Here is a 25,436-nt window from a genome sequence, read left to right as displayed (position 1 = left end):
GGTCACATAAGCCATCAATAGTCTTCAGGGTTTGGAAATCAAGGAATATTTCACCAGACTATATTCCAAAATCCTGATTTCTTATCGGATAGAGTTTTTCAAAATGGATGGAGTTTTATATTCATAGGAAAAAGGAAATGGGGAAGTATCTAGATAAAATGCATTTTCAAAGGCATGCTATCTTTTATTTTTTTCCAACAAATGTTTGGAAACTGGAAAAAACTGACCACCAACCATGTAACTGTGTCCCAGACATCATACTAATCCTGGATGTTCAGTGGAGAGTGGTCAAAGGCACTTTTGCTATGCTGGTAAAGACATCTAAGTCAAGTTGGTATACAGTCATACAATTAACAATTCTAATTATTGGTATGGACACTACATTTTGATATTATATAGGAAATTCTAGAGAAACTAGAAATAAAATATTTAGTCCAATTGTATAATGTATCTCAATATTACATATTTTATGTCAAAATATTTTTAATATTTTATCTCTGATCATTAATATAGATTCTTTTATTATTTTCTGGGTGAATGATATCTATCTTTGAATATTATTCTCACATTCAGGTTGACACCTACTTTACCTTTCATCTCCCAATCCAGTTAGATAAGCACATACAGAAATTTGCCAAGTATCCTCTACAGGACAGCAACACTGAATCAACAACTTGGAAGGTTTTTTTTTTTCCTCCTTTATCTAATCAACAAGTTATGAGAGAAGTACACTAACTAGATGTAAATTATTGGTTATTGGTTTTGTAGACTGGACATTGATTTGTAACGAGACCTGAGAATTTCATGTAGTAGAATTTATATAATAAAATTTTTATAGAGTTGGAAATGATGTAAATGATACAAAAGTTTGCCAGAAAGCAGAAATTATTTAAAAAGAACTTCAGTTTAGTAAAACTTTCCTAATGAAACATGATAGTTCTAATTAGCATAAACCAAAATTTCACCTTATATGAAACCAGGAAGAGTTTATTGTTTCTTAGAACTGTAATTGATGGGGTAACTAAGCCTATAGCACTTAGAAATGGATTTGCTTGGTTGTTTTATATTGATTGCTCTGCCTGATGTTTCCTTCATAATTCTATAAGGAACACCATGTCATGAATTTAGCATTACAGTCATCTGAACTGTTTCTTCTAATTATCAAAAAGATATTTCAATTTAAGAAGGTAAATATAACCTGAGCAAATTTTCAAAGAGCCTCAAGCTACAGGTAGATAAATCCACTGTTATATAATCTGGCAAAATTAGTATATATAAGGCAGCCAACATCATGGGTATGTGACTCGTGAGTTGCACAAGACCCTGCCATTAGAAGATACCCACCCATACAGACACATACTTACTCTAATATCCTACTGTTGTTGACTTAATAATTAACCATTTTTCAAAGAGGCTCTATATTTTCATTTGCACTGTTCTCCACAAATTATGTAGACAGTTTGCTATATACACATATACTAATAATGTGTATTTTGATAGTGTTGGAAAAATTCAAGCTGTCAATTATTTTAGTAAACTTTAAAGAGTAAATTTAGCCTACCAGTTCTGAGGATAGTAGATCAAACCACAGAATTAGATTGATACGAAACTGATTATTACCACTGAGATTTTTTCTTTGCTACATTACATGCTCATCACTTCAAGTAGAATATAAGGATGAAGTATATTATGTCTTCAAATGTTACTGTCAATAGAAAGAGAAATAATAATCCATTGGGTTGTAAGTTAATTTCAAGAATAAAGATTGTTTTGCCTAGATCTTAACACATTGTTAGTGATCATTAAATTTAATTGATAGTGATGTTATTTAGGCTGGTAGAATAGAAGAATATTTTAATTTTATTATCTAAAACAACTATACTGTTACTGCTCATAACAAATGTTAAAGATGTAGCTAGAAGCAAAAAATATAGCATAGTGATTGTTGAGTATGGATTCTGGAGCCTCAGTGCCTACGTTTGAATCTAGGCTCTGCCATTTTTTAGCTCTACAACTAGAGAATTTGAGAGAAGGGCTATGAGATAATACTAGTTTCCTTTAAATCGTAATTCTTAATTGAAATGATTTCAAGGTAATTCTGCCTCAAGAGATACTCATATTTCCAATTTCCTATTCTATATCCATATCTGGGTAGCTAATAAGTTTATCAAGGTTAAAGTACTTTAAAAAAATCTCAATCTGCCTCTGATTCCTAACTGGTCTTCACCAGTGTTCTTCAAATTAATAAGTGGTACCACTATTCACCCCACTGATAGGAACAAAAACTTAGGAATCATTGATTACACTTTTTTTCCCCACTCCAGACATTTAGTCTATCAGCTTATATCATGGACTCTGCTTTCCAAATATATCCTGAAAATAACCTATAGTCACAGTATCTACCATTTGTACTCCAGGCCAATATATTTCATTTCTTGCCTAGACTGCTGCTGGCTTCCAACTGATATCCCAACTTCCATTCTTTCCTTTTCTCCAAACTCCCTTAAGAGTCCACTATATACATAACATTAACTTAATCCTTTCATAATATAAATCAAACCATATCATTTTTTTACTCTAAATATCAAATATTCCAATGGCTTCCCATCACTCTAAGAATTAATTCCAAATTCAACAACAAACAAATTATCTTACATGATCTCATTCCTGCCTACGTCTGTGACCTCACTTCCATCCACAGATGGCCTTCTATTAATCTCTTTATTCACACTGCCCACCTTGCTGTTTTTCAAAGATACAAAGCATGTTCCTGCCTCAGGGCCTTGTATCACCATTCTGTTTGCCTTGAATGCTCTTTCCTCAGATATTCACATTATTTCAGATCCCTGATCAGAGAAGACTTCCCTGGCCACTCCCTCTAAAAGAGTTCTCCTTATTTTTCCTTATTATTTATCTTGCAAAATTTTTGTCTTTAAGCCCCTTATTACTAATTGGCATTAATTAATTAATTCTGATTCTTTTACTAAAATACAAGCTATGTAATTCCCAGCGCTTGCAACAATCACTGACACCTAGTAGTTGATCAATAAATATTTGTCAAGTAAAGACATAGAAGCCTACACAGTGTCCGTGGAAAGTGGATGGCCTATCCTCATAAAGCTCTGATTCAAAATATCTTATTTGCATTGTTTTCCTCAAATATAGATTCAGAAAGAAAATTATATTTTTTAAAGTCATGAAGTTTTGTAAAAATGACTATCTTCATCTTGGCACATACTACATTTCAATAAGTACCAGTAAGTCATTATGGTATTCATAGTAGATATTCAATACATATTTGACAGACGAGTGGTGAGTGAATGACAGATGTATTGGCAAAATAAGTAAATTAGGGTAACTATTTACTTACAGTAAATTCACCCAATCTGTGAATTCTTTCCAAGGCTTGAAGTTAGGAAAGAATATACAAAATTCAGGTTTACTGAAATAAAGCTAAATATTTGAAATGCTTATATCCTTCAGTGTAATCAAGTAGTTTTGGAAAAAGAAATGTCCAGCTATTAATGAGGTATTTTGTTTGGTTTAATTTTCTTATAACTAACAAAAAATATTATCAGAATTACCAAGTGAGGGAAAGATTGATATACTTATTAGGGAAATGCTGGTTGGCATAACAATAACCTCTAAAATTATTCTAGATTAAATTTATTTTCCATTCTTATGAAGTCCAAGTGAGAATATCTGATTTTAGATATTCTCCTTCAAAGAGAGATCTCTGGATCTGGGCTACTTCCTTTTTGTGGTTCCCCTATCATTAACATGTGTTCTCTGAAGTCACCACATAGAGGAAGAAGCTGGAGGTTCATACATAGCAGATTCTTGTGGATCAATCTGAGTGGCACACTTCATGACCATTCACATCTCATTGGTTAGAAGTAAGTCACATGGTCACACATAAACACAGGAGTGACTAAGACATATAGTCCAAGAGGAAGAAGAAATAGGTTTAGTGAACATATAGTAAGTTTTACCATGCAGTTTGGGGTTTAACTAAGGAAAATATAGAAGCTTCTCTAAGATAAATTGTGTTGGCTTGTGTGTGTGTGTTGGGGGAGAGAAGTCAAACAATTAAAATATTAAAATTTATTTGGAGAAACATTTAATTTTTAAAAAGGTTTTATGATTTTAATTATTGGTAATTGAGACTATAACAAGATGTTTCCTATCAAGCTCAGAATTAGGAAAATAAATTCGCCTTTGAGACTTAACTCTGAGAACAGCACATGATGGATGTGAGCCCAGACATACAACATAGGAAAGAGAAAGTATGGCTTTCTGCCTGCTAGACTTAAGTGTCACCCAGAAGAGTGAATGTATTAACACATCCAGTGATAATAATAGTCGACAATATTAGAGAACATATCAGAATCATAGAGACAAATGTTAGCAGTGCCAGTGTAAAGTTGTCTAAGGATTGTTTAGTCGATGAATATCAAGCATTCTAGATCATTCTTATGGCAATATCTTAGCTTTACATCATTAAGCATTTGAATCACCTTGTTTTACATGTTCTGATCTAATGCACATAAGGAAATCTGTGATTTTCGTGTAGCTATGCTGACAACAAAGAAAACTTGTTGATTATGGGGCATTTGAGGATCCCTTAACCGTATGGTGGTGATTTCTCAAAGTAGTTAATAATGGCTTCTGGTTCAAATTTAGTAGGAAAATGTTGACCATGCAAATATTTATGAGATGTATAACAGCTACATTTTCACCATAAACTAGCACATTGGCATTCTGATCTCTATTCTAGTTTTGTGTGCATTTTCACCAATCTGTGAATTCTTTCCAAGGCTTGTTGCTTACCCTTGAGTGGAGAAAAGGACAAATCTCTTGGTCCTTAATATGTGGAATCACAAAGTATATCTTTTCTTGCTGTTTCTTTTATCACTTTTGCTTCACTTTTTACTCATTTCTACATGTTAGGTTTTTAAAGTGGTTATGTAACATCGAGAATCCTCTGACATTATAAATACTTTCAGGTGTGAGTTAAAAGTGAATACAGAATTTATAACTGAAACAAATGACAAAAAGATATCTAAAGCAAAATTTACATTTTGTGTGAATTAGATACAATCTTGGACAAATACTAGCACAGCGAAATAGGGATACCTACCGAATATGTCCTTAGTGTTAGGAAATAGGCTTACATAACCATTTTTAAATAATACCTGAATTGCATTTTCTTAAAGTTCAAAATCTACAAATAGTATAACTAAGTTTTAATTCTATATTTAAAGGAGACCCCCCCGATACATTTGCACTTACTTATATATGTATCACAATTCTCTTCCCTATGAGCTAAAAACAATTTCTTTATGTAGACATTATCTTATAAGTATATAGCAGAAATAGGCTATTCACATAAAACAAACTATATAAGGATCACTGCTCTGTAAGCCAATACAAATTAAAATGATTCAAATACCACAAGAAAATGTTTTCAAATTATCTGTTTCATACACTGCATTTTATATTAGTTTCCAACTAAATATGACATTTAGAGCAGAAAAGTTTATAATTTGTAACGAAGCTTTTAGATCCATATTGACTACCATACAGTACAAATTTTTCATTGGAAAAAAAATCCTAGAATGAAATATGAAGTAGTATTTTGGCTTAAAACTAAAAGAATTAAGAATAAATTTAGGCATTCAATTGAGCATATCCAAAATTTGAAGGATTACACTAATTTTTAAATTCAGATAAAATTTACTGTAGAGATTTTATTTTCAAGCAAAATAAGGCAATGATTTGAGCTATCTAATATGACTGAAAATACCTCAAAACTAACTTAGAAAGTTCTCTCCCAGGGACGAAGAAACTGTGAGCTTAATTACGGTAATTATTATTTGCAGACCTGCTCCGCTGGGCTTTTTTGTGGTGATGAAATAGGGAGCATTACCCGTTTACCTCCCATCTGTCAAAGAACTGATGTCATTTCTACACAAACATATGCAGTACCTGCTTCTGACACTTCAATCAGTAGCTTTGCATCAGCAAGGGCTACAAGACTATGGACCATAATGACTACTTACCCAGATGATCCAGGTAAGTAGATGAGAGTAAGATATGGAGAAGATTGAGTTTCATATAGTTGTGAATTGAAACATATTTTCTGACTTATTTCAAATCTTTATTTTTCTATGATACATGATTTTTAGGGGTATAAAATTGTTTTAGGATTCTTGTTGGTTATGTTTCATGTTTAAAGTTTTGGTTTAAGAATATTGATGTTCTTTGCTAATAAATGTTCTCTCTGAAACAGTACCAAAAATGCTCATTAATATCTTTATTATGATATGTAAAGTTTGGTAGATAACTGGCCCCAGTCCCAGCTGATTTTAACTATAGTGAAATTTATTTTAAAAGACCTTGTACAACTTACTTTATTATATCTTTATTTAACATTGTCTGAATCATTATATGTAAATTTATATTCCTATCAATTTATTGGAAAAATTTTTTTAATCTGAGTTTCTTTCCTATTTTGAAGTATTTGACATGTTGAATATGTTTCAATATGTCTTATTTAATTTACTAAATCAAATGATGCCATATTGCAAATAGTACATCATATGTTAAATTCCGGATTCACTCTTTATATAGTCACTGTCACTAAGGATAATAAGAATAAGAATTGTAGGCATTAACAAGGTATTCTTTGTTTAAGAAAAATATTTTTGAAGGCTATTGGGTATTATAAGCAGAAAGGTAGTCTGCCCTATTTTTTATCTTCATAATTTCAGTTCTTTTAAAGACTTAAGTTGACATATAAGGTTATCAAATACAAAGAATATTGTACCTATTTAGAAAGTAAAATGATACTTCTAATATTTCTAAACCAATATGTAATATATTCATTGATTCTATCAAAGGCAGAGTTGCAATTTTTCATGCATTTATTATTCAAAGGGGTCATTTGGTTTGGGATATGTCAATCATTTTTTCTCTTTGTAAATGCTCATTCCTTGTGTGTATAAATATAAAAATATGAATATAAAATAAAGAGTATATATATTGCTTTTCTTTATAACTGGAGTATAATTGAAATACAAATCCTATTATTTTCAGGTATATATCATTGTGATTTGATATTTTATACATTATCAAATGATCCCATGACAAATCTAGTTACCATCTGTCATCATACAAAGTTGCTATATTATTGACTACATTCCCTATGGTGTACATTATATCCCCATGACTTATTTATTTTATAACTGGAAGTTTGTACTTCTTAATCCCCTTTATCTATTTTGCCCTCTCCACTCAGCCTGCCTTCCTCTGGTAACCAAGTTTATTCCCTGTATCTATGAGTATGTTTCTCTTTTGTATGTTCATTTGTCTTTAGATTCCACATGTAAATAAAATCATACATTTGTCTTTCTCTGCCTGACTTATTTCACTGAGCATAATACCCTCTAAGTTCATCCATGTTTTCACAAATGGCAAGATTTCATTCCTTTTATGGCTGAGTAATATTCCATTGTATATCACATCTTCTTCATCCATCCATCCATCAATGGACATTTAGATTGCATCCATATTTTGGCTATTGCATATAATGCTTCAGTGAACATAGAAGTGTATATATCTCTTTGAATTGGTGTTTTCACTTTTTACAGATAAATATCCAGAAGTGGAATTGCTGGATTGTATGGTATTTCTACTTTTAATTTTTTTGGGAAATTCCATATTGTTTTCCATAGTGGCTGCACCAATTTACATTCTCATTAACAGTGTACAAAAGTTCCCTTTCCTACACATCCTCACCAACACTTGTTTTTTGTTGCCTTTTTGATAGCAATCTGACAGATGTGAGGGGATATCTCATTGTAGTTTTGATTTGCATTTCTGTTCTGATTAGTGATATTAAGTATTTTTTCATGTGCCTATTAGGCCACCTATATGTCTTCTTTGGAAAAATATATGTTCAAGTCCTCTGTACATTTTTTTTTAAAGTAGGCTCCATGCCCAGTGTGGAGCCCAAATCAGGGCTTGAGCTCACAATCACGAAAGACCTGAGCTGAGATCAAGAGTCGGACGCTTAACGACTGAGCCACCCAGGCACCCTATCCTCTGCCCATTTTTAATCAGTTTGTTCTCTTGATATTCAGTTCTGGAAAATCTCTGTGTATTTTGAATATGAACTCCTTATCACATGTGTGATTTGCAAATAACTTCTCCCATTCAGTAGGTTGCCTTTCTTGTGTTGTTGATGGTTTCCTTCATTGTGCAAAAGCTTTTTAGTGTGATGTAGAACCATTTGTTTATTTTAGTTTTTGTTGCCCTTGCCTAAGGAGTCTAGTCCAAAAAAATGTTGCTAAGACTGATGTCAAACAGCTTCCTGCCTATGTTTTCTCCTAGTTTAATGGTTTTGGGTCTTACACTTAAGCCTTTATTCCATTTGAATTTATTATATAGTGTAAGGTAGCAGTCTGGTTTCATTTTTTGCATGTAGCCATCCACTTTTCTCAGCACCATTTTTTGAAGAGACTGTCTTTTCCCCATTGTATATTCTTCCTTCCTTTGTCATAGATTAATTGACTATATACGAATGGGCTTATTTCTGGGCTCCCTACTGTATTCCATTGATCTATGTGCCTGTTTTCATGCCAGTACCATACTCTTTTGATTACTACAGCTTTGTAGTATAGTTTAACATTAGGACACAAGATACCTCCAGTTTTGTTCTTCTTTCTCAAGATTATATAACACAATTTGTTTTACTTTAGCCCTCCCATGGAGTGTGAATAATAGGAGTCTTTGCATTTATGCAGTTTGTGAAGTCAGTAAACTTACTCATGAACTTTCATTAGAAACATGATTTACAGAGCCTTCTGTCTGCATGTAATGGGTATGAGGTGGCAGAGCAATTTGCAGAAGATTCAGCCCAGGGCCAAAGTTGTTCATTTTTAATTCACTTCTCTGATTCTCTTTTTTTTTTTTTTCCCTCTTTCTTCTCTGAAGGTCCAAAACAGACAGACATTATCAAGCATGATGTTCTCCCAACCATTGGTTTGGCAGCATTAAGTATTGGCATATCTTTTGAAAGCTTTTTACTCAAAGAACTGATTTCCACTAGAGAGCTCTCAGCCAAATACAGTCTTCATTCTTCCACAGATGTTTCCTCTTCTCGGTTTCTGAATTTTGGTGTTCATGACCCCGCACAAATTGTCTGGGGCAAAACATCCATATCACATATGCCTATCCAAACTTCAGTAGCCATACCAGGATTCCTTTTCCCCAGTAGGGGAGAGAGGACCCCATTTATCATCTCTTCTCTCATGACAGATTCTATTTTTCCTACAGAACCTTTATTTGAGAACAATCAGACTATTGCCTTATCTACTACCACAATGAGTTGAGCAATTACTGGCATTCCAGGGGCTGATATTAAGTTAAACAGGCATTCATTACTCTCCCGTGGATTCCTGCTCACAACTGCTTCTACAAGTGCACCTCCAGTTGTCTCTAGGGGGGCTCAAGAGGATATTGAAGAATATTCAGCTGTTTCCTTAATTTCAAAAAGAGAGTACTGGAGATTGCTGAGCTCCTCAATGTCTCGCATTTCTCCTGCTAAGATAATTATATCTAAACAGGTAGCCATCTTAAACTCATCAACTCTGCACCAATTCACTACACAAGCCTCCATTCCCAGTGAATACCAGGTTATTACTGAAGCAGCTAGCAACCAGAGACTCACAAACATCAAATCACAGGCTGCTGATTCTTTAAGTGAATTAAGCCAAACATGTGCAACATGTTCTATGACTGAAATAAAATCCTCTCATGAATTCTCAGATCAAGTTTTGCATAGCAAACAGTCCTACTTTTATGAGACATTCTGGATGAAATCAGCGATATTAGCCAGCTGGTATGCACTAATGGGAATTCAAACTATCACTTCTGGGCATTTGTTTTCTTCTGCTACTGAAATACACCATCAGCGGCATTCACAGATCTGTCCTCTTTATTTCCTTCTAAAAAGAGTACAAAAAGAAGGATTTTATCCTCGTCCTTGGAAGAATCCATTACCCTATCAAGTAATTTGGTTGTTAATTTATGTTTTGATAAGACTTATTTATCCATTGTCCCGTCACCAACTGCCTCTTCAAACCTGATGAATACTGACTTGACTTCAAAACTGGCTACTGATGATTCTTCTGTGTCAGAAAACGTTTTAAAACTATTGACAATAGGGCACTATGGTGTAACCATGGGCCCCACTGAGATACTGAATCAAGACAATTTATTGGATGTGCAAGAGAGTAAAGGATCTCGTCAACAGTCCAAACTTCACACACGTGATACCTCTCTAGATTTTGAATTAAATTTACAGAATCATCCAGAAACTGTACATCCAAGTGACCTTGAAAACAACCTGCTTCCTTACATGGACTCGATGTCTGATTTTTCAGAAGTAACATCTAATGTCGAATTTTATGCAGTTTCAGCAACTCAGTCACTTCCAATACAGCCCTCTTTCCCCGTGTCTGTACTGCTGCCAGATTGGACATCTTATACAGATTATCTGACCTTAACATCCGATTTAAAAGAAGGACTCGGAACTTCTTCAGAGTGGTCCAAATGGGAACTTCAGCCTAGTGTGCATGGTTGGGAATCTCCTGATGCAAGCCAGAGGCTTCCCCTCACTAGATCTCTTACTTTATCTTCCCCGGAGTTCATTCCTCTTCAGCTGATGATTTCTGGTGAGTTTCTCAGTTTCAGTTCAGTAAACTTTTAGAAATGAGTTTCTTTTCTGTGGAGGAGAAAGAGCCTGTCGTGGTCACCAGGTGCTCTAAACAGCCTCTTTGTAATCAGGGCAGCAGCCAGTTCAGTGGGGATGGCACCTGCTGTTGCACCTGACACAGATGGCTATTCTTTATGCACTGCCACAAAGGCTACCAGATCAATACAGGAGTATGTTGGAGACAGCTACACTGCTGGCAAGCAATCAGAAACTGAACTAGTTCAATTCATTACAATAGATCTTTCAAAGTTTAGGAATAACTTTTATTATTCTCATTTCTTGAAATAGATTCTTTGTCAGGTGGAACACAATATAACATACACTTTCTAACATTTTTTTTTTCAGCGTAGTATTTTTTTTTTTTAATGGGAAAATGAGGAAATCAAGGGGACTTTATTGGGTATTGCCATCCTACATAGCGTGGTTTATCATTGTTTAATGCAAAGCTCTGATGCTTTCATTATATATAACTCAGAATATAAATTAAATTCATGACCTTTATTTGACAAAAATATATATAAAAATTGAAACAAGATAGTATCCCATGTGTAAGTTTGAATTAAGTCTTGAAATAATTAATGAAAAGCCACTTTTCCTAGATAACTATTCTTATTTCAAAGCATATTAGAAATTATTAGTCTCCTCTACCCTTGTAATTACTGTCAAATTGGGAAACATGCAAAAAAAAGTTTAAGTAATTGTATTTAGCAAAAAGAGAGGGTATTTTTTCATTACGTAAAGAAGTTCTATCTTGTGAAATTTCACGTGTAATTGTGGCAGTGAAGTTAATTTTCCTTCAATGAGAAATTTATAAGTTTTGTGTATTACATATGCATATTTATAGAGTTTGTGTGTATGTTTAGGTGTATAATCTGTGGCTGGCAACTCAGTAATATAAAAGACCAAATCTTACCTGTGGTATGCCCAGTGTGATTTGATTTTCTTACAAACTTTCTAAAAATATCAAAAATTGTAATTACAAATTTAAATGTAGTATTTTCCTTGTGCTTTTACAAGACAGTAGCTTGTTTTATAACAGTTAAGACTCATCAACAATACCTAATACATCACTTCTCACATATAAATGCAGCAGAGTTACATCTTCTCTTCTCATACAATGAGTCCCATAGCCATCCCTTGGAAATAATCAGGACACAAATTTTCCATTTCTAGGAAATCAAATCCTAAGTTTACCTTTATCAACAAAACCTTGTCACATTCCATTTTTCCCATCCTTTCATTCCAACCGCAAACACTCTTTGGTGATTTTGACCTTTCCAATTCTGCTACTATTCTTCCAGTTTCCCTTGCCTCCCTAATTATTTTAGATATGCTAATCAATAATTTACAAGGCACTTGCTGGCCAGTATGTTCACCCACTGTGTTGGCCAGGGTCAAATCAGGGAATCGATAGCACACTCCAGTTGAGTACTTGGGAAGAGTTTAATAAAAAAATTTATTTACAAAGATATGGGCAGAGTTTCTGGAAAACAATGAGGGGTAGTATTGTTCTGATGGGACTAGTAACAGCAGAATGTCATTACTACCTTGAGTCCTGAAGGGATCAAAGGGAAGAGCAGTTATCAGGACCCATAAAGAGGAAAGCTACCAGTTTACAGACACTGCAGCATTTAGGGAGAGAACACAAGCAATCCAAAGCAAACCAATCAGGAGTAAGCCAGGAGATAATATACCCAACTTCATTCTCCTCTTGTCTTCTAGATTCCTGCAGGTGCTCCCCATTGACCAAATCCATTCAGTAGCTGAAAATTATCTTTAAAAACATATCTACACATCTATCTAATCTCTTTACGAAAGAAAAGGGAGAGTAATCCATAGTAGAATGGCCTGCAGTGCTAAAATCTTGACTAGGTTTCAGGTTCCATGACATTGCCAAAATATAGAATAGGCATGTAACTGATAAAGAGGGAATTTGCTCTATATGTTTCTAAAGTGAACCATTGAGTCCTACTACTTCCTCTCGACATGCGACTTCCATCCTAGGAAAGGATAAAAGGTAGAAAGCTCATAATTCTGGGCTCCCTTGCTCTGATGGATTCCTCACATTTCATGGGTGGCTAGGAGAAAAGTGATGCTCCAGGTAATCTCTTGTGATGGGCAAAATGAGGCATCATGGAACCGCAGCTATCAATATGCTTCCTAGAGTTTTGTGTAACTTTTGAAGTGTATGACGGCTGGTTCTGTAATATAATGACATCTATTAAATTGAATTGAAGTTGTCTTTGTCAGCCATCCTCTAAATCAAACCAGTCTTTGTGGTTTTGTTTAATTTATGAAGCAAGTAAAATTTAAGAGGAAAAAAAGGGGGTGGACACCTGGCTGACTCAGTCAGTAGAGCATGCAGTGCGTTTCAACCCCGTTGTTGGTCTTAGAGATTATTTAAGGAAATTTTAAAGAATTTTTTTTTCTTTTTTAAAGATTTTATTTATTTATTTGACGGAGAGAGGCACAGCGAGAGAGGGAACACAAGCAGGGGGAGTGAGAGAGGGAGAAGCAGGCTTCCCGCTGAGCAGGGAGCCCAATGTGGGGCTCAATCCCAGGACCCTGGGATCATGACCTGAGCTGAAGGCAGACACTTAATGACTGAGCCACCCTGGTGCCCCATATAACAGAATAAATTCTGTGAGCACTAACTAAATAAAATTATAAAATAAAACATTAAATAATCCAAATATAAGTTAATATTTATTTCATCTCTAACTGGAACTTTTTAAGCCTAAAAGCAAAAATAGAAAATTATAAATAAATGTTGATAGTGAGTATATTTTATAGTTGGATAACTGAAATTAATACCCTTCTATTCCAAAAATGGTCATAAACATATTTAAAGCAAATATATACAAAAATGTGTTCCTCATAGGATAGACATGGTTATAAATACCCTTTCAAATCAAAGAGGAAAAGCTGACCACTCAAATAGCAAAACACTTTTCTGTTCATAGTCAGTAAAACTATATTTAAAAATCATCAGTAGCAACCAAAGATGTCAAATTTAAAATGAGACAAATTTTATCCATTTGCCAGTGTTTTATTATTTTTTTTTCAACTGTAATACTCTGAATTTGTGAAGATACACCACTTTATTGGTGAGGAAGTAAGTTGGCACCATCTTTCTCAAGAATTACTTGCCACCAGAAATTTTAGAAGTTTTAAAAATAACAAGCTCAATTTTAGGAAATTATTGTTGATGTACCCAAAATTATGTTATTAAATGTAATTAAAATAATAAATATTTAGAAACAAATGTGCCCTAAAATGGTGGTTATATTAAATAAATATTGGTACTTAATAATACTATTAAACAGAAGTTATAAAATCATATATACAACATATTTGCAAAAACATGTGTGCATGCACACCACACATATGCATATAAAGGATTCTTCCAAAACATTTCAATACTTATTTTTATTTTCTAAAAGTTTCAAACTAATTATATATTTTTATGATCAATAAAAAATGTTTTTGTAAATATTCATATATAGTGAGAAATAAAGAACATTTCAGAAAGTATACTTAATTATTTATATTAGACCAAAATAATCAAGTTTTTAATGAAATCTACAATGATTTGTGTACAAAAGATAGAAAAATCATTGCTAATTAGTATTATCATAGTGAAAGGAAATCAAAAATTATTTTAAATAATATAAAATATCTTTCTGAAATAACACAGATTTTAGGTTCAAACATGCCATCCATATTTTTGTAAACTAAATTACTATGTAGAGATTGAAATCATTTAGTTATATTTCTGTAGCATTCTTTACTTTTTAGTCAAATTTTAAAAAATGGAATGGAATTAATCACATCATTTTACTTGATATTCAGATGTTTTTTGATTGACTACTTTGTGACAGGCACCAGCATCCTGTAATTTGTTTGCTTGCTTATCTGTTGTTTTGGACCTAAAGCACTGAGATATGAATTAAGCCTTTTTAAAACAATCACACGGCTTCTCATTTCTATCTATTGACAAATTTGGAATCATATGTTATATTCTAAGGTTTTCAAATGTCTCTTTCTTATATGTCCATTCTACAAACCAGCAAATGTAGAGGAGGGAGTTTTCCTTTTGGTGAAAACCACTAAGCACCAAGGGAGATGTCCCCCTTAACTGAAACATGAGACCTCCTACTACAGCTCCCCAAGTTACTTTACTGCAGAAGGAGCCCCTCCAGACCCTTTCCTTTGTGGTCAAGAAGTATGTGCATAGAAGACAAAAGCTTCTGTCACAATATCTAATAGTCACTTTTGTTCTAATTTACTTGCAGTGTATAAAACAACCCCATTTAGAACTGACCAGGGGCGCCTGGGTGGCTCAGTTGGTTGGGCGACTGCCTTTGGCTCAGGTCATGATCCTGGAGTCCCGGGATCGAGTCCCACATCGGGCTCCCTGCTCGGCGGGGGGTCTGCTTCTCCCTCTGACCCTCTTCCCTCTCGTGCTCTCTGTCTCTCATTCTCTCTCTCAAATAAATAAATAAAATCTTTAAAAAAAAAAAAAAAAGAACTGACCCACTAATGAACACAACTAATTCTCCTGCAAGTCAAACTATATCCACTGAAACCTAGCACACAGATTTTATTTATTTATTTTTTATTTTTTAAAGATTTTATTTATTTTTTTGACAGAGAGAGATAGCGAGAGCAGGAACACAAGCAGGGGGAGTGGGAGAGGGAGAAGCAGGCTTCCCGCTGAGCAGGGAGCCCGATGTGGGACTCGATCCCAGGATCCTGGGATCATGATCTGAGCTGAAGGTAGACGCTTAACGACTGAGCCACCCAGGCGCCTGTAATTTGTTTGCTTGTATTTTAATACAAGATTTTAATCTGAAGTAAAATCCTGACATTTGGTTTCCTGTACATCTCCCAGCATCTTTCACAAAGGAATGCCCTGTGCTTTTTGTGTTTTGCTAGTTAGCAGTATTCAAGATATTCATTATTTGCATTTTATTCCCACTTATCACTCAAATGAATAGTAATATCAACACTATATACAAAATATAGTACTATATACAAAATATAGTAGAGTGAATATAATTAATAATACAAATCTTTTTCATGCATGTTACAATTCTTTGGTTTCAAAACACTTTCATCTCCATTGTTGAATCATGGGAATTTGACCTTGGGAAAATTAATAGCATAGACCAGAGATTGACAAGGTATTACCTGCAGGTCAAACCTGGCCCGTGACTTGTTTTTGTAAAGAGTTTTACTGGAACACAGCTATACCAATTGGTTGCATACTGTCTATGGCTGATTTCATACTATGACAGCAAAGTTGAGCGGTTGTGATGGGGGCCATATGGTCTATAAAGGTAGAATGCTTACTAACTTCTTCCTTCCAGAAGTTTGCCAATTCCTGGAGTAGCAATATGTGTAAGGTGTTTATAATTATCAGGTTAGTATATTTTACCTTTTTGGCCAAGGTGTAAATACCAGCCTTATATGGACTCAGAAAAGTTTGTATTTCAGACCTGCTTAACTCTATTATGCTACCCCAAGTCACAACATCCCTGTTTTCTGTACCATTCTGATAGAGCCCTAAGATAAAGCTACAGACTGTGGTAAATACCCATAATCTCTTTGTGAAGCTCTCAACACATCTATGTCCAGGGCCGCTTTCAGGGGTGTGTAAACTGTCATGAAGGCCCTACACTGAGAAGGACTCCACGCTTGGTAGAGCCATGGTAGGTAGGATGTCAGTGAGGCTCAAAGGAAGTATAAAGTAAGGGTATTATGGAAATTCTCTGGTTCCAAGGTGGTATTAGAATAGGCATGTAGCAAGAAGTGGAATAAAAGCAGTTGAGTTTGTGTCAGTGTTCAGTTATTTTTTGCTAAGAACAAAATGCATGTACTAGCTCTGAAGCATGATTTATATAATTTTGATGATGCCCTGAAGAGTTAAATTGTCTTATATTTCATTTAAAACAGGCATTGCACAGTATAAAGATGAATGGTAAGGGGCACCTGGGTGGCTCAGTCGTTAAGCGTCTGCCTTCAGCTCAGGTCATTATCCCAGGGTCCTGGGATCGAGCCCCACATCGGGCTCTTTGCTCAGCGGGAAGCCTGCTTCTCCCTCTCCCACTCCCCCTGCTTGTGTTCCCTCTCTCGCTCTCTCTCTCTCTCTCTCTCTCTCTCTCAAAAAACAAATAAAATCTTAAAAAAAAAAAAAGATGAATGGTAAAATATATGCTAATAATTGAAAATCTTAAATTTTCTTTTTTAAATTTTTTTATTTAAATTCAACTAGCCAATATATAGTACATCATTAGTTTCTGATGTAGTGTTCAATGATTCATCTAGAATGACATTAAATAGCAAGTAAAATATATCATGAAAAGATGAAAAGGAGACCACGAAAGAAAGAAAAACCTTTTATTTTAAGACCTTTAATGGAACATTTTTCGTGCTTTTTTTTTCCTTTTGAACAAAGGACCCCACATTTTCATTTTGCAGTGGGTTCAACAAACTCTGTCCCTGGCACCATCTGTGCTGCTGCTGTTCTGGAATTCTCTTCCCACCTCTGCCAGGCCAGTTGAACACACAGTTTCATGCTGTCCACTTAACTGTTAGAATCCCTTTAGAGTTCGTTCTTGAACTCCCCCTTCCTTTCCTTCCACGCTCTTCATCTTCTTTTTTTCAATTCTCATTTCTTTATTCCACAATTTGTCATTGGAGATGTAGCACCTACATTCATGGCTTCAAACAAATGCAGAGATATAAACTTGCTTCTATTTTCAGACTAACATTTTTTCTGCCTATCAGTTCCTCAAAAACTTAAGATAAAATCTTTATCTCTCCAATACCACAACCTCCATCTCTTTCCTTACCCATACTTTCTTCTCCACTGAATCATTTCTCAGACATGAAATGTATAACCAGCTAGATTTTTGAGCTTCAGCGTAAACTTTATTTTATCAAAAGTACTACGAATTTTATCTACAAAGTTCTCTCACCCAGCCTCTTAGCTCACTATTACTACTCCAGCTTAAATTCTTATCATCTCTTTTAGACTAATGCTCTACTCTCCAAAATGAGTGACCTATTTCTAGTCTCTATTCTCTCTGGTCCCTCTTCCACATTACTTTCAGAATTTTTTTTTTTATGTGATTTTCTTTACTCTGCTTAGAAAGTTACAATGAATCTTCATTTCCTATCAGGAGAGGTTTAAAATCCTAAGCATTCCAACTATAGTATTCAATCTCAATTGTATCAACTGAAGTCATTCTCTACCACCTATCCCTACCCTATTTTATGACTAACCACACTCTTCAATACTGTTACACAGTTGTCCAAGTCTGCACTTTGGCATCCATAGTCCTTCTTCCTAAGTGGCCTCTATTGCCCACTTTGTCAAATTCCTTTCCTGAGGCTCAAATCAAATGTCACCTCCTACTGGAAGACGTTTATAAAAACACTTAAAAATTTATTTTTTCCCTTTATTTTTGCTCTAATAGATCATTATACATAACTCAATGTCACTATGATTTTGGTCATTTGTGTATTTATGTTCTTTCAGTACAAGAACCATGTATTAATAGATATAATGACTTATTCAAAGCTTTGCCATAATTGTGGAAATCCCAGGAAAGACTGTCTTAAAATTGGTCACAAAGACTGTCATCGGTTTATAAGTGAGGGAGGCTTAGCTGTGAAGACTGCTATGACAGAAGCAGCATAAACTATGGATTTGTGGAAGCTGAAGGGTGGGAGGAAATACCCTAGGACTGAACAAATAAACATGGCTGAAATGTCTGATCCCTCAGGAAGAAGCTGGATCACTCAGTACATGGAATCTCAAGGAGTTACCAATTTAATCATGGTTCAGGATGGCTTTGTGTATGCAAGTGACTTGATACTAGGAGAGTCTAGGCAGCTAGTGAGACATGTAAAAATGGGGAGGTCATGGTTTATTTCTGGGTTATTAGCCAACACAGACCTTGATTCCAGATCTCCAGGAAGCAGGATTCATTTTGGGAACAACTAACAGTTCTTGAGGAAGGATCTGGCACCACTGACATTCAAGGCAGAATATCACTTCTGCAATGAGAGGATGAGTGAGGATGAGCATTTGATGCTCTAAGCAGAGGATGTAGGCAGCCTGAATAATCCAGTCCTGTAATCCAGCCAGTGTTATAATAAGGCTTAAAGAGGACAGTCACAGGAAGGAAATGATTTGGGCAAGAAACAACACAGATATTCAGTGGGCATTTCTGGATATTAGGGAAATGAAGGTAAAGACAAAATTCTTTGTTTCAAGGATAATTATGATAGTAGTAGCTGCCATTTATTCAATACCACTTACTAACTAACAATGCCCTGAGGTTGAAGATCTAGTCCCTGCACACCTTTGCAGGAGGAGACCATCTTGGCTCAGATCTGTCAGCTCCTAAATGCTTGAGTTGGGATTGAAGTTTGGGTTTGCAAGATCTAGATATGATGAATTTTAGGGACAACTTATTGTTCATTGAAAGGAATGAGGCTCTGCTTATTCTTCATGCCTTTTTGTCTTCACTGGCTCCATGTTCCATGTTCAGACAGATCTCAGCTGAGCCTTCTGGTGAATGGCGTTCCTTACTCTAGGGAGGCCAGGGAAGAATTGGGGAAAGCAAGGGAGTGAGATTTTAAAACTAGGGCCTATGGTCCTTTGCCCACTGGTCGGGTCAATGTATCAAATTCTGCCAATGAGAGAATTACTTCCCTCTCCTCAGACATAGTTTTTCTCAGTTCTATTTACTATTGTCACTCACTTATACAGAGGAACTTAAAAAAGATATTTCTGTTGCCTCCCAAGTCTATTTATACTTGAAACATGTGGTGCAGTATGACAAGCTGTCACTTTATGAACATCAATCAACAATATTTTGAGATGCTATTTTATGTCAATAATTAAGATATTATTCAAACCCCTTGACAGTGTTATTATCTAAATTAACAGTGATTAGCATAACATATGTCCTTCCTTAATAACCATATTTCACTCAGCAACACATTTCATTGAGGATGCACCCCATCCTGGACTCTATTTATGGTGTAGGTAATGCACTACTAAAAATAACAGATGTTTCCTGCCCTCCTAGAGCTTAAATTCTAGTGATGACAGACAGTAAACTTTAAGCATCATAAACCTGTATTTGTGTATGATGTGTTGTATATAATAAAGTGTACATAGTATAGTTCTAATCTAGAGAGAGAATATGTATGTATGTATAGACTATATGCTTAAAAGAAAAAGTAGAGCAGATTTGAAGAGGAGGGTATCACAAGTTCTGAGTTGGTGGGTGGGAGACAACCGTATGGTCACATATGATCATGCTGAGGAAGCCAACTTGAAGAAGATGAGAGCTGCGTAGGTAGAAGGAGGAAGAATATCCCACAAAGAGCAAATGGCCAATGCTATGTTAAGGTAGGTGTGTATTTGACATTTTCTAAGAATATCAGGGGAATCAGTGTGGTGGAGCAGGCAAGCAAGAGGAAGACTGGTAGGGGATGAAATCAGATAGAGGACAGGACAGAAAGAACAAAATCAGATTCCAAGAATTTGGGGCCATTTTAAGGACTTGTCTTATATTCTGAGTGAAACAGAAATTTATTCCAGAGGTTTGCACAGAGAAGTGACATGATCTCAGTGATCGCTCTGGCTGCACTGTGAAGAATTGATTAGTGGGTGGGGATAAGGCAGGCATACAGACAGGAAGACCAGTGAGAAAGCTAATGCCCTAGTCCAGGTGAGAAATAACCATGGCTCAGTCCAAGTGTCAGCAGTGAAGTCTTGGGAAATGCTCAGATTCTGGATATATTTTGAAGGTCAGGCCAACAGGATTTGCTAAAACATTGGATTAATTTTATTTATTTTTGTAGTCAGTTTTATTAAGCAGAGAAAAGTATCTTAAGCACCCTCTGAAAACAAATAAGGGAAAATTATGCAAACCAATTTTTCCAGACGTGCTACAAATACGTTTATCTGAAATTTTTTTTTTAAAGATTTTTTATTTATTTATTTGAGAGAGAGAGAATGAGAGAGAGCACATGAGAGTGGGGAGGGTCAGAGGGAGAAGCAGACTCCCTGCTGAGCAGGGAGCCCGATGCGGGACTCGATCCAGGGACTCCAGGATCATGACCTGAGCCGAAGGCAGTCGCCCAACCAACTGAGCCACCCAGGCGCCCCGTTTATCTGAAATTTTATCAACTATGTAGCTGTGTCTAACAGCAGCTCTATTACAGTGCAAAAATCTGAGAAGTTTATAATGACTTTCCTGATTATGGCCCTGAGGCACAGAAAGACCATAGGACTTCTGCATCTGCCATGAACTAACAAATTATGTTCAGCATGAAATATATGTTTAGTGTTATTCTTGAAAATTTATTTGTGACTTCATGTTGAATGAAGGAACTCTCTCCTAACCATAATATTTAATAATTCAAGATATCCGTATCAGACCATGTGATGGTATCACACATGTATGTGTTTGTGTGTATGTGTTTATATGTTTGTAGACCTGGATATGTGCTTGTGTATATAACAGGAAGTCAGTTAGAAGGGAAAGAGCTAATGATACAATATGAACTATTGAGAGAGCAGATGGTAGAATTAGAAAATACTGAAAGAGAAGAAGACAGATACCACAGACAAAGGATTTGATAATATTGACTCTGAAGTTTCATAATTGTGACAAAAATGCTGGGAATATGAATATATTTTGATGAACAGTGTATTAGTTTTATAGGTCTGCAATAACACTGGAGCACAAACTGGGTGCTTAAAACAACAGAAATGTATCCTGTCACAGTTCTGAAATCTAGACGTCTAAACAAGATGTTGGCAGGGTCATGCTCTCTCTGAAACCTACAGAGGTAAATTCTTCCTCACTTCTTCCTAGCTTCTAGAGGTGGCTGTCAATTCTTAGTGGTCCTTGGCTTGCAATTACATCATTCCAATTTCTGCCTTTGTTGTCACATGGCGTTCCCCCATTGGTCTCACCATTTTCCATAAGGACACCCTACCACGCTAAAGTCAAAAGTTAGTTCAGTCTTTATACATTTTCTAGACTCTTTACCTAGATCTTTAAAAATCTTGAGTTATACAATTTCATTGGTAATTTGGAAGAAGATTAGAAGATGGACAAAACCTAGAATTCCGATTCTGTGACTTACTAGCTCTTTGGCTTTAGAAAAGTTATCCTCTTTAGCCTCTGTTGTGTATCTGTAAAATAGGACTACCACTAATTTTGTGGAGTAATTTTTGAGGGTTGTATAAATAAGTATATATAAATTCCTGTCACAGTGCCACCTAAGTGTTAGTTTCTCCCTAAACGTTTGTTTGCTTAATCCAATTTCACATACTCTCTTTAGTTTCCACATTACTTCCCCAAACAAATTTAATACCTGCCTGGTCTTTAAACTTTTAATACTTGAAATCTAAACTTGGTACTTGTCCTGAATTTTATTGTTATATACTCTACTTTTGACTTGTTCACTTACTGTTGACAAATTTATCCTACTCTGACATTTGATTTCTGGACGTAGCCGTACTCTTGTGTCTCTCTTGGTTCTAAATCCCAAGCTTTAGTTTGGCCAGGGCCCTTTAACCCTTCCCTAGGTCTTTTTAATTCCTATGTATACTTTTTATATATATCAGTTACAGAAGATTCAATAGCTAATGCTCTGAGACAGTCTTTACCAGCTTCCCTAGAGTCCCTAAATTTCATATGACAATCTCTCTTCCTTCCCGAGATCCTGACTCTTTGTCCTACATTCACAACTTGATAGAACACAACGTCTAACCACTATACTCCCTCAGCTTTGAATTACATCACTGAAGTATATAAACCACATTAATTCCCATATTCCTGTGGTATCTCTCTGCCCTTTCCCTTCCCTTTCCTCTGAATTTTCCATGATATTTTGCTTCCTAAGGGCAATTTAAGATTGAAAAACAAAATATGATTCAATCCATATTTGCGGATGGGTAAGATTCTATATACAATTTGGGAACTTCAGATGGTAAAGTACAACTATCTTGATTTAAGATTATAATGTGCTGTAATTTTCTGTTTGATTTTCAGTCTATGTTTTTATTTTGAGTCAAGTTGCTCTAAGTAGCTTACTATTTTGTTTAGACTTCGGATATGTTTTTATTTCCTCTAGTGTTTTTTTCATCTCTTCTTTTGATATCAGTGCTGCTGTCACTCCTTACAGCAATCCGATGAGCACTCTCTGATAGAAGGAAATAAAGTTCCATTTTATCATTTTGACAGCTGAAATCAAGAAGAGTGAAATTTTGTTCTTTTAGACCACTTAATATTTATACCTAAAGGTATGTAACTATCATGGTTTATACTTGTAAAACCCTCTTTTTAAAAAAGAGGGCCTATAAATAAAATTATATATTTTTCACAAACTGGCTGGAGAAAATATTTTATTAAACCCACAGGCATTACCCCCAATTTTATACTCATTTAATTTTTAAAAGCACAAGAGATATGTAATGTCAGTTTTTTTAAAGATTTTATTTATTTATTTGAGAGAGAGAATAGAGAGAGAGAGCACATGAGAAGGGGGAGTGTCAGAGGGAGAAGCAGACCCCCGGCCGAGCAGGGAGCCTGATGCGGGACTCGATCCAGGGACTCCAGGATCATGACCTGAGCCGAAGGCAGTCGCTTAACCAACTGAGCCACCCAGGTGCCCTATAATGTCAGTTTTGATTTCATAAAATCAAAGTGGAGATTGAAACATGCATGTAAAGGATTTGCACTTTTTTATTAATGCCCCATAGAAATTAGTATATTGCTTTCTGTAGGGTCCTTACCATAGCATGGGGGTTTCAAATTTAGGCTCTATAGTCAAACTATCTAACTTCAAATCTACTTAGTAATGGTGTGATCTTGGGAATACTTAACCACCCCTTGCCTCACCTTCCTCCCTTTAAAATGGGAATAATAATCATAACCACTGCACACAGTGCTTGTGAGGATTAAACTAGACCATGCTGTGCTTAACAAAGGATCTGGAGATAGTGAACCTAGATAAACCCTAGCTGTCATTATTTTAGCAGCAAAATCAGTAAAAGTATAAAACAAATTCTCTGTGAAAACATTTGTTCAAATTAAGAGGCCAAAAAAAAAAAAAAATCCTGGTGAAGAAAATCTGTCCATAGTTGGCATGGTAAAGAAAGAGAATTTATGTGTATCTCCTGAAGTCCCCTAGGGTTGCTGTACTTCTCAACCCTGCTGGTGTCATATCGTAATAGCAAGGAAGACTAGGTGTCTAAGACAAACACAGAAGATTGGAGTGTTTCTTTCTGAGTTAACTATATTTCGAGACAGAGACTGTGGTAGGCATTGCTAATGATTAAAACAAACAAAACTAGGCAAATAACAGTTTTGACAAAATATGGACTCAAAGATGAAATTCTCACAAATATAATATGTAAATATTGAACATCTGAAAGTACTTTCCAAATGAAAAGAATCTAGGCAAACTAAGTTTCTAGCATAAAGTAGAAAAGGCATTATTAGAAGTACCAGCCATTAAATAAGGAAGCAATTACAAACTTTATAGTGACAATTAATTAATCAGCTAGTCTTATCCCCTATGAGAAAATTAATCACAAGCGAAAAATTAATCACTAAATCACAAGCAAAAAAAAATAAATTCATATTAGTATTACTTTATTTTACCATAGAGACAATATCAGGACTCCAGCTTTTAAATTATAAATATTTGTGTCTCAATTTTGAAAAGAACCACTAATAGTAAAGATAAAAGTAAAACATAAGATTATACTTTAATATATGTAACTTCTCTAGGACAGAACTAATGTTTAAACACGGTACAAGTTTTAGAGGAATGGTTGGGTTTGGTTTTGTTTGTTTTTTTTTAAGTTATATGTTACGAGGGAAATGGGTGAGAGTAAACTGCTCAATGTGCTCTGTGTGTCCACATTTTAATAAGAATATTTGCTTTTAATAAATGTAAGTAAAACCACATTTATTGGCTCTTGAAATTGTTTGAGAGATTATTCTTCATGTTTTTTTTTTATCTGAATCTTTCTCATGAAGAGAGAGCTATTTGACTCCTTTATCCCTTTAAACATGATTTCTATTTGAAGCTTTCTATTTAGTACTATCATTTTTTTTCAAAAAATGCTTAAGTGCTAATAATACATCAACCAAGCTAATATCCAAGACTTAATGATGTTTTGAAATATTTTGTTTGCACCAAAGTGTCTATTACCTTTCAAAGCTAACTTTGAATTATTTCTTGGGGGGAATTTATATTTTAGCACTTACAGATTTTCTAGAAAGGCAGATCTAGATTTAAATGGTAAATTTAAGTCTCTAGTCTCCTTATTTTGAAACTTGCCCTCATCCTACATAATTAATTTCAATTCAACTCAAAGCAAATTTTCTCAAAGATATTTTGATGTTGTTTTTTTGAAAAATTTGGCATTTGAAACAGATTTAAGCTCCTTAGCATTTGTAATATCTACTTGCCTTGGTATGAAACAAATTTAGGTAAGGAGATTGAAGAAGCATGAGAGTCCTAGGCGAAGATAATTATTGGTTTCCATAAGAGAGATAAGTATTCCAGTCTACCTACTTTGCCTTCCAAAATGTCATTTTAAGCC

The 25,436-nt window shown here is 34.9% G+C and overlaps 1 protein-coding gene across 1 annotated transcript in view; it reads left to right on the top strand.

The window, feature by feature from the left end:
• Window positions 1-25,436, top strand: part of LOC115942605 (protein eyes shut homolog) — a 486,269-nt gene that overhangs the window by 346,297 nt on the left and 114,536 nt on the right. The window contains 3 exon segments of the mRNA XM_081827582.1: window positions 5,883-6,075; window positions 8,998-9,963; window positions 9,966-10,739. Coding sequence (XP_081683708.1) covers window positions 5,883-6,075; window positions 8,998-9,963; window positions 9,966-10,739 — 1,933 coding nt within the window.

Source organism: Leptonychotes weddellii, chromosome 8 (assembly GCF_054177405.1).
Source record: "Leptonychotes weddellii isolate Sample4059 chromosome 8, ASM5417740v2, whole genome shotgun sequence".
NCBI lineage: Eukaryota > Metazoa > Chordata > Mammalia > Carnivora > Phocidae > Leptonychotes > Leptonychotes weddellii.
The sequence above is the reverse complement of the archived record's forward strand: the minus strand, read 5'-3'. Positions and strand labels throughout refer to the sequence as shown.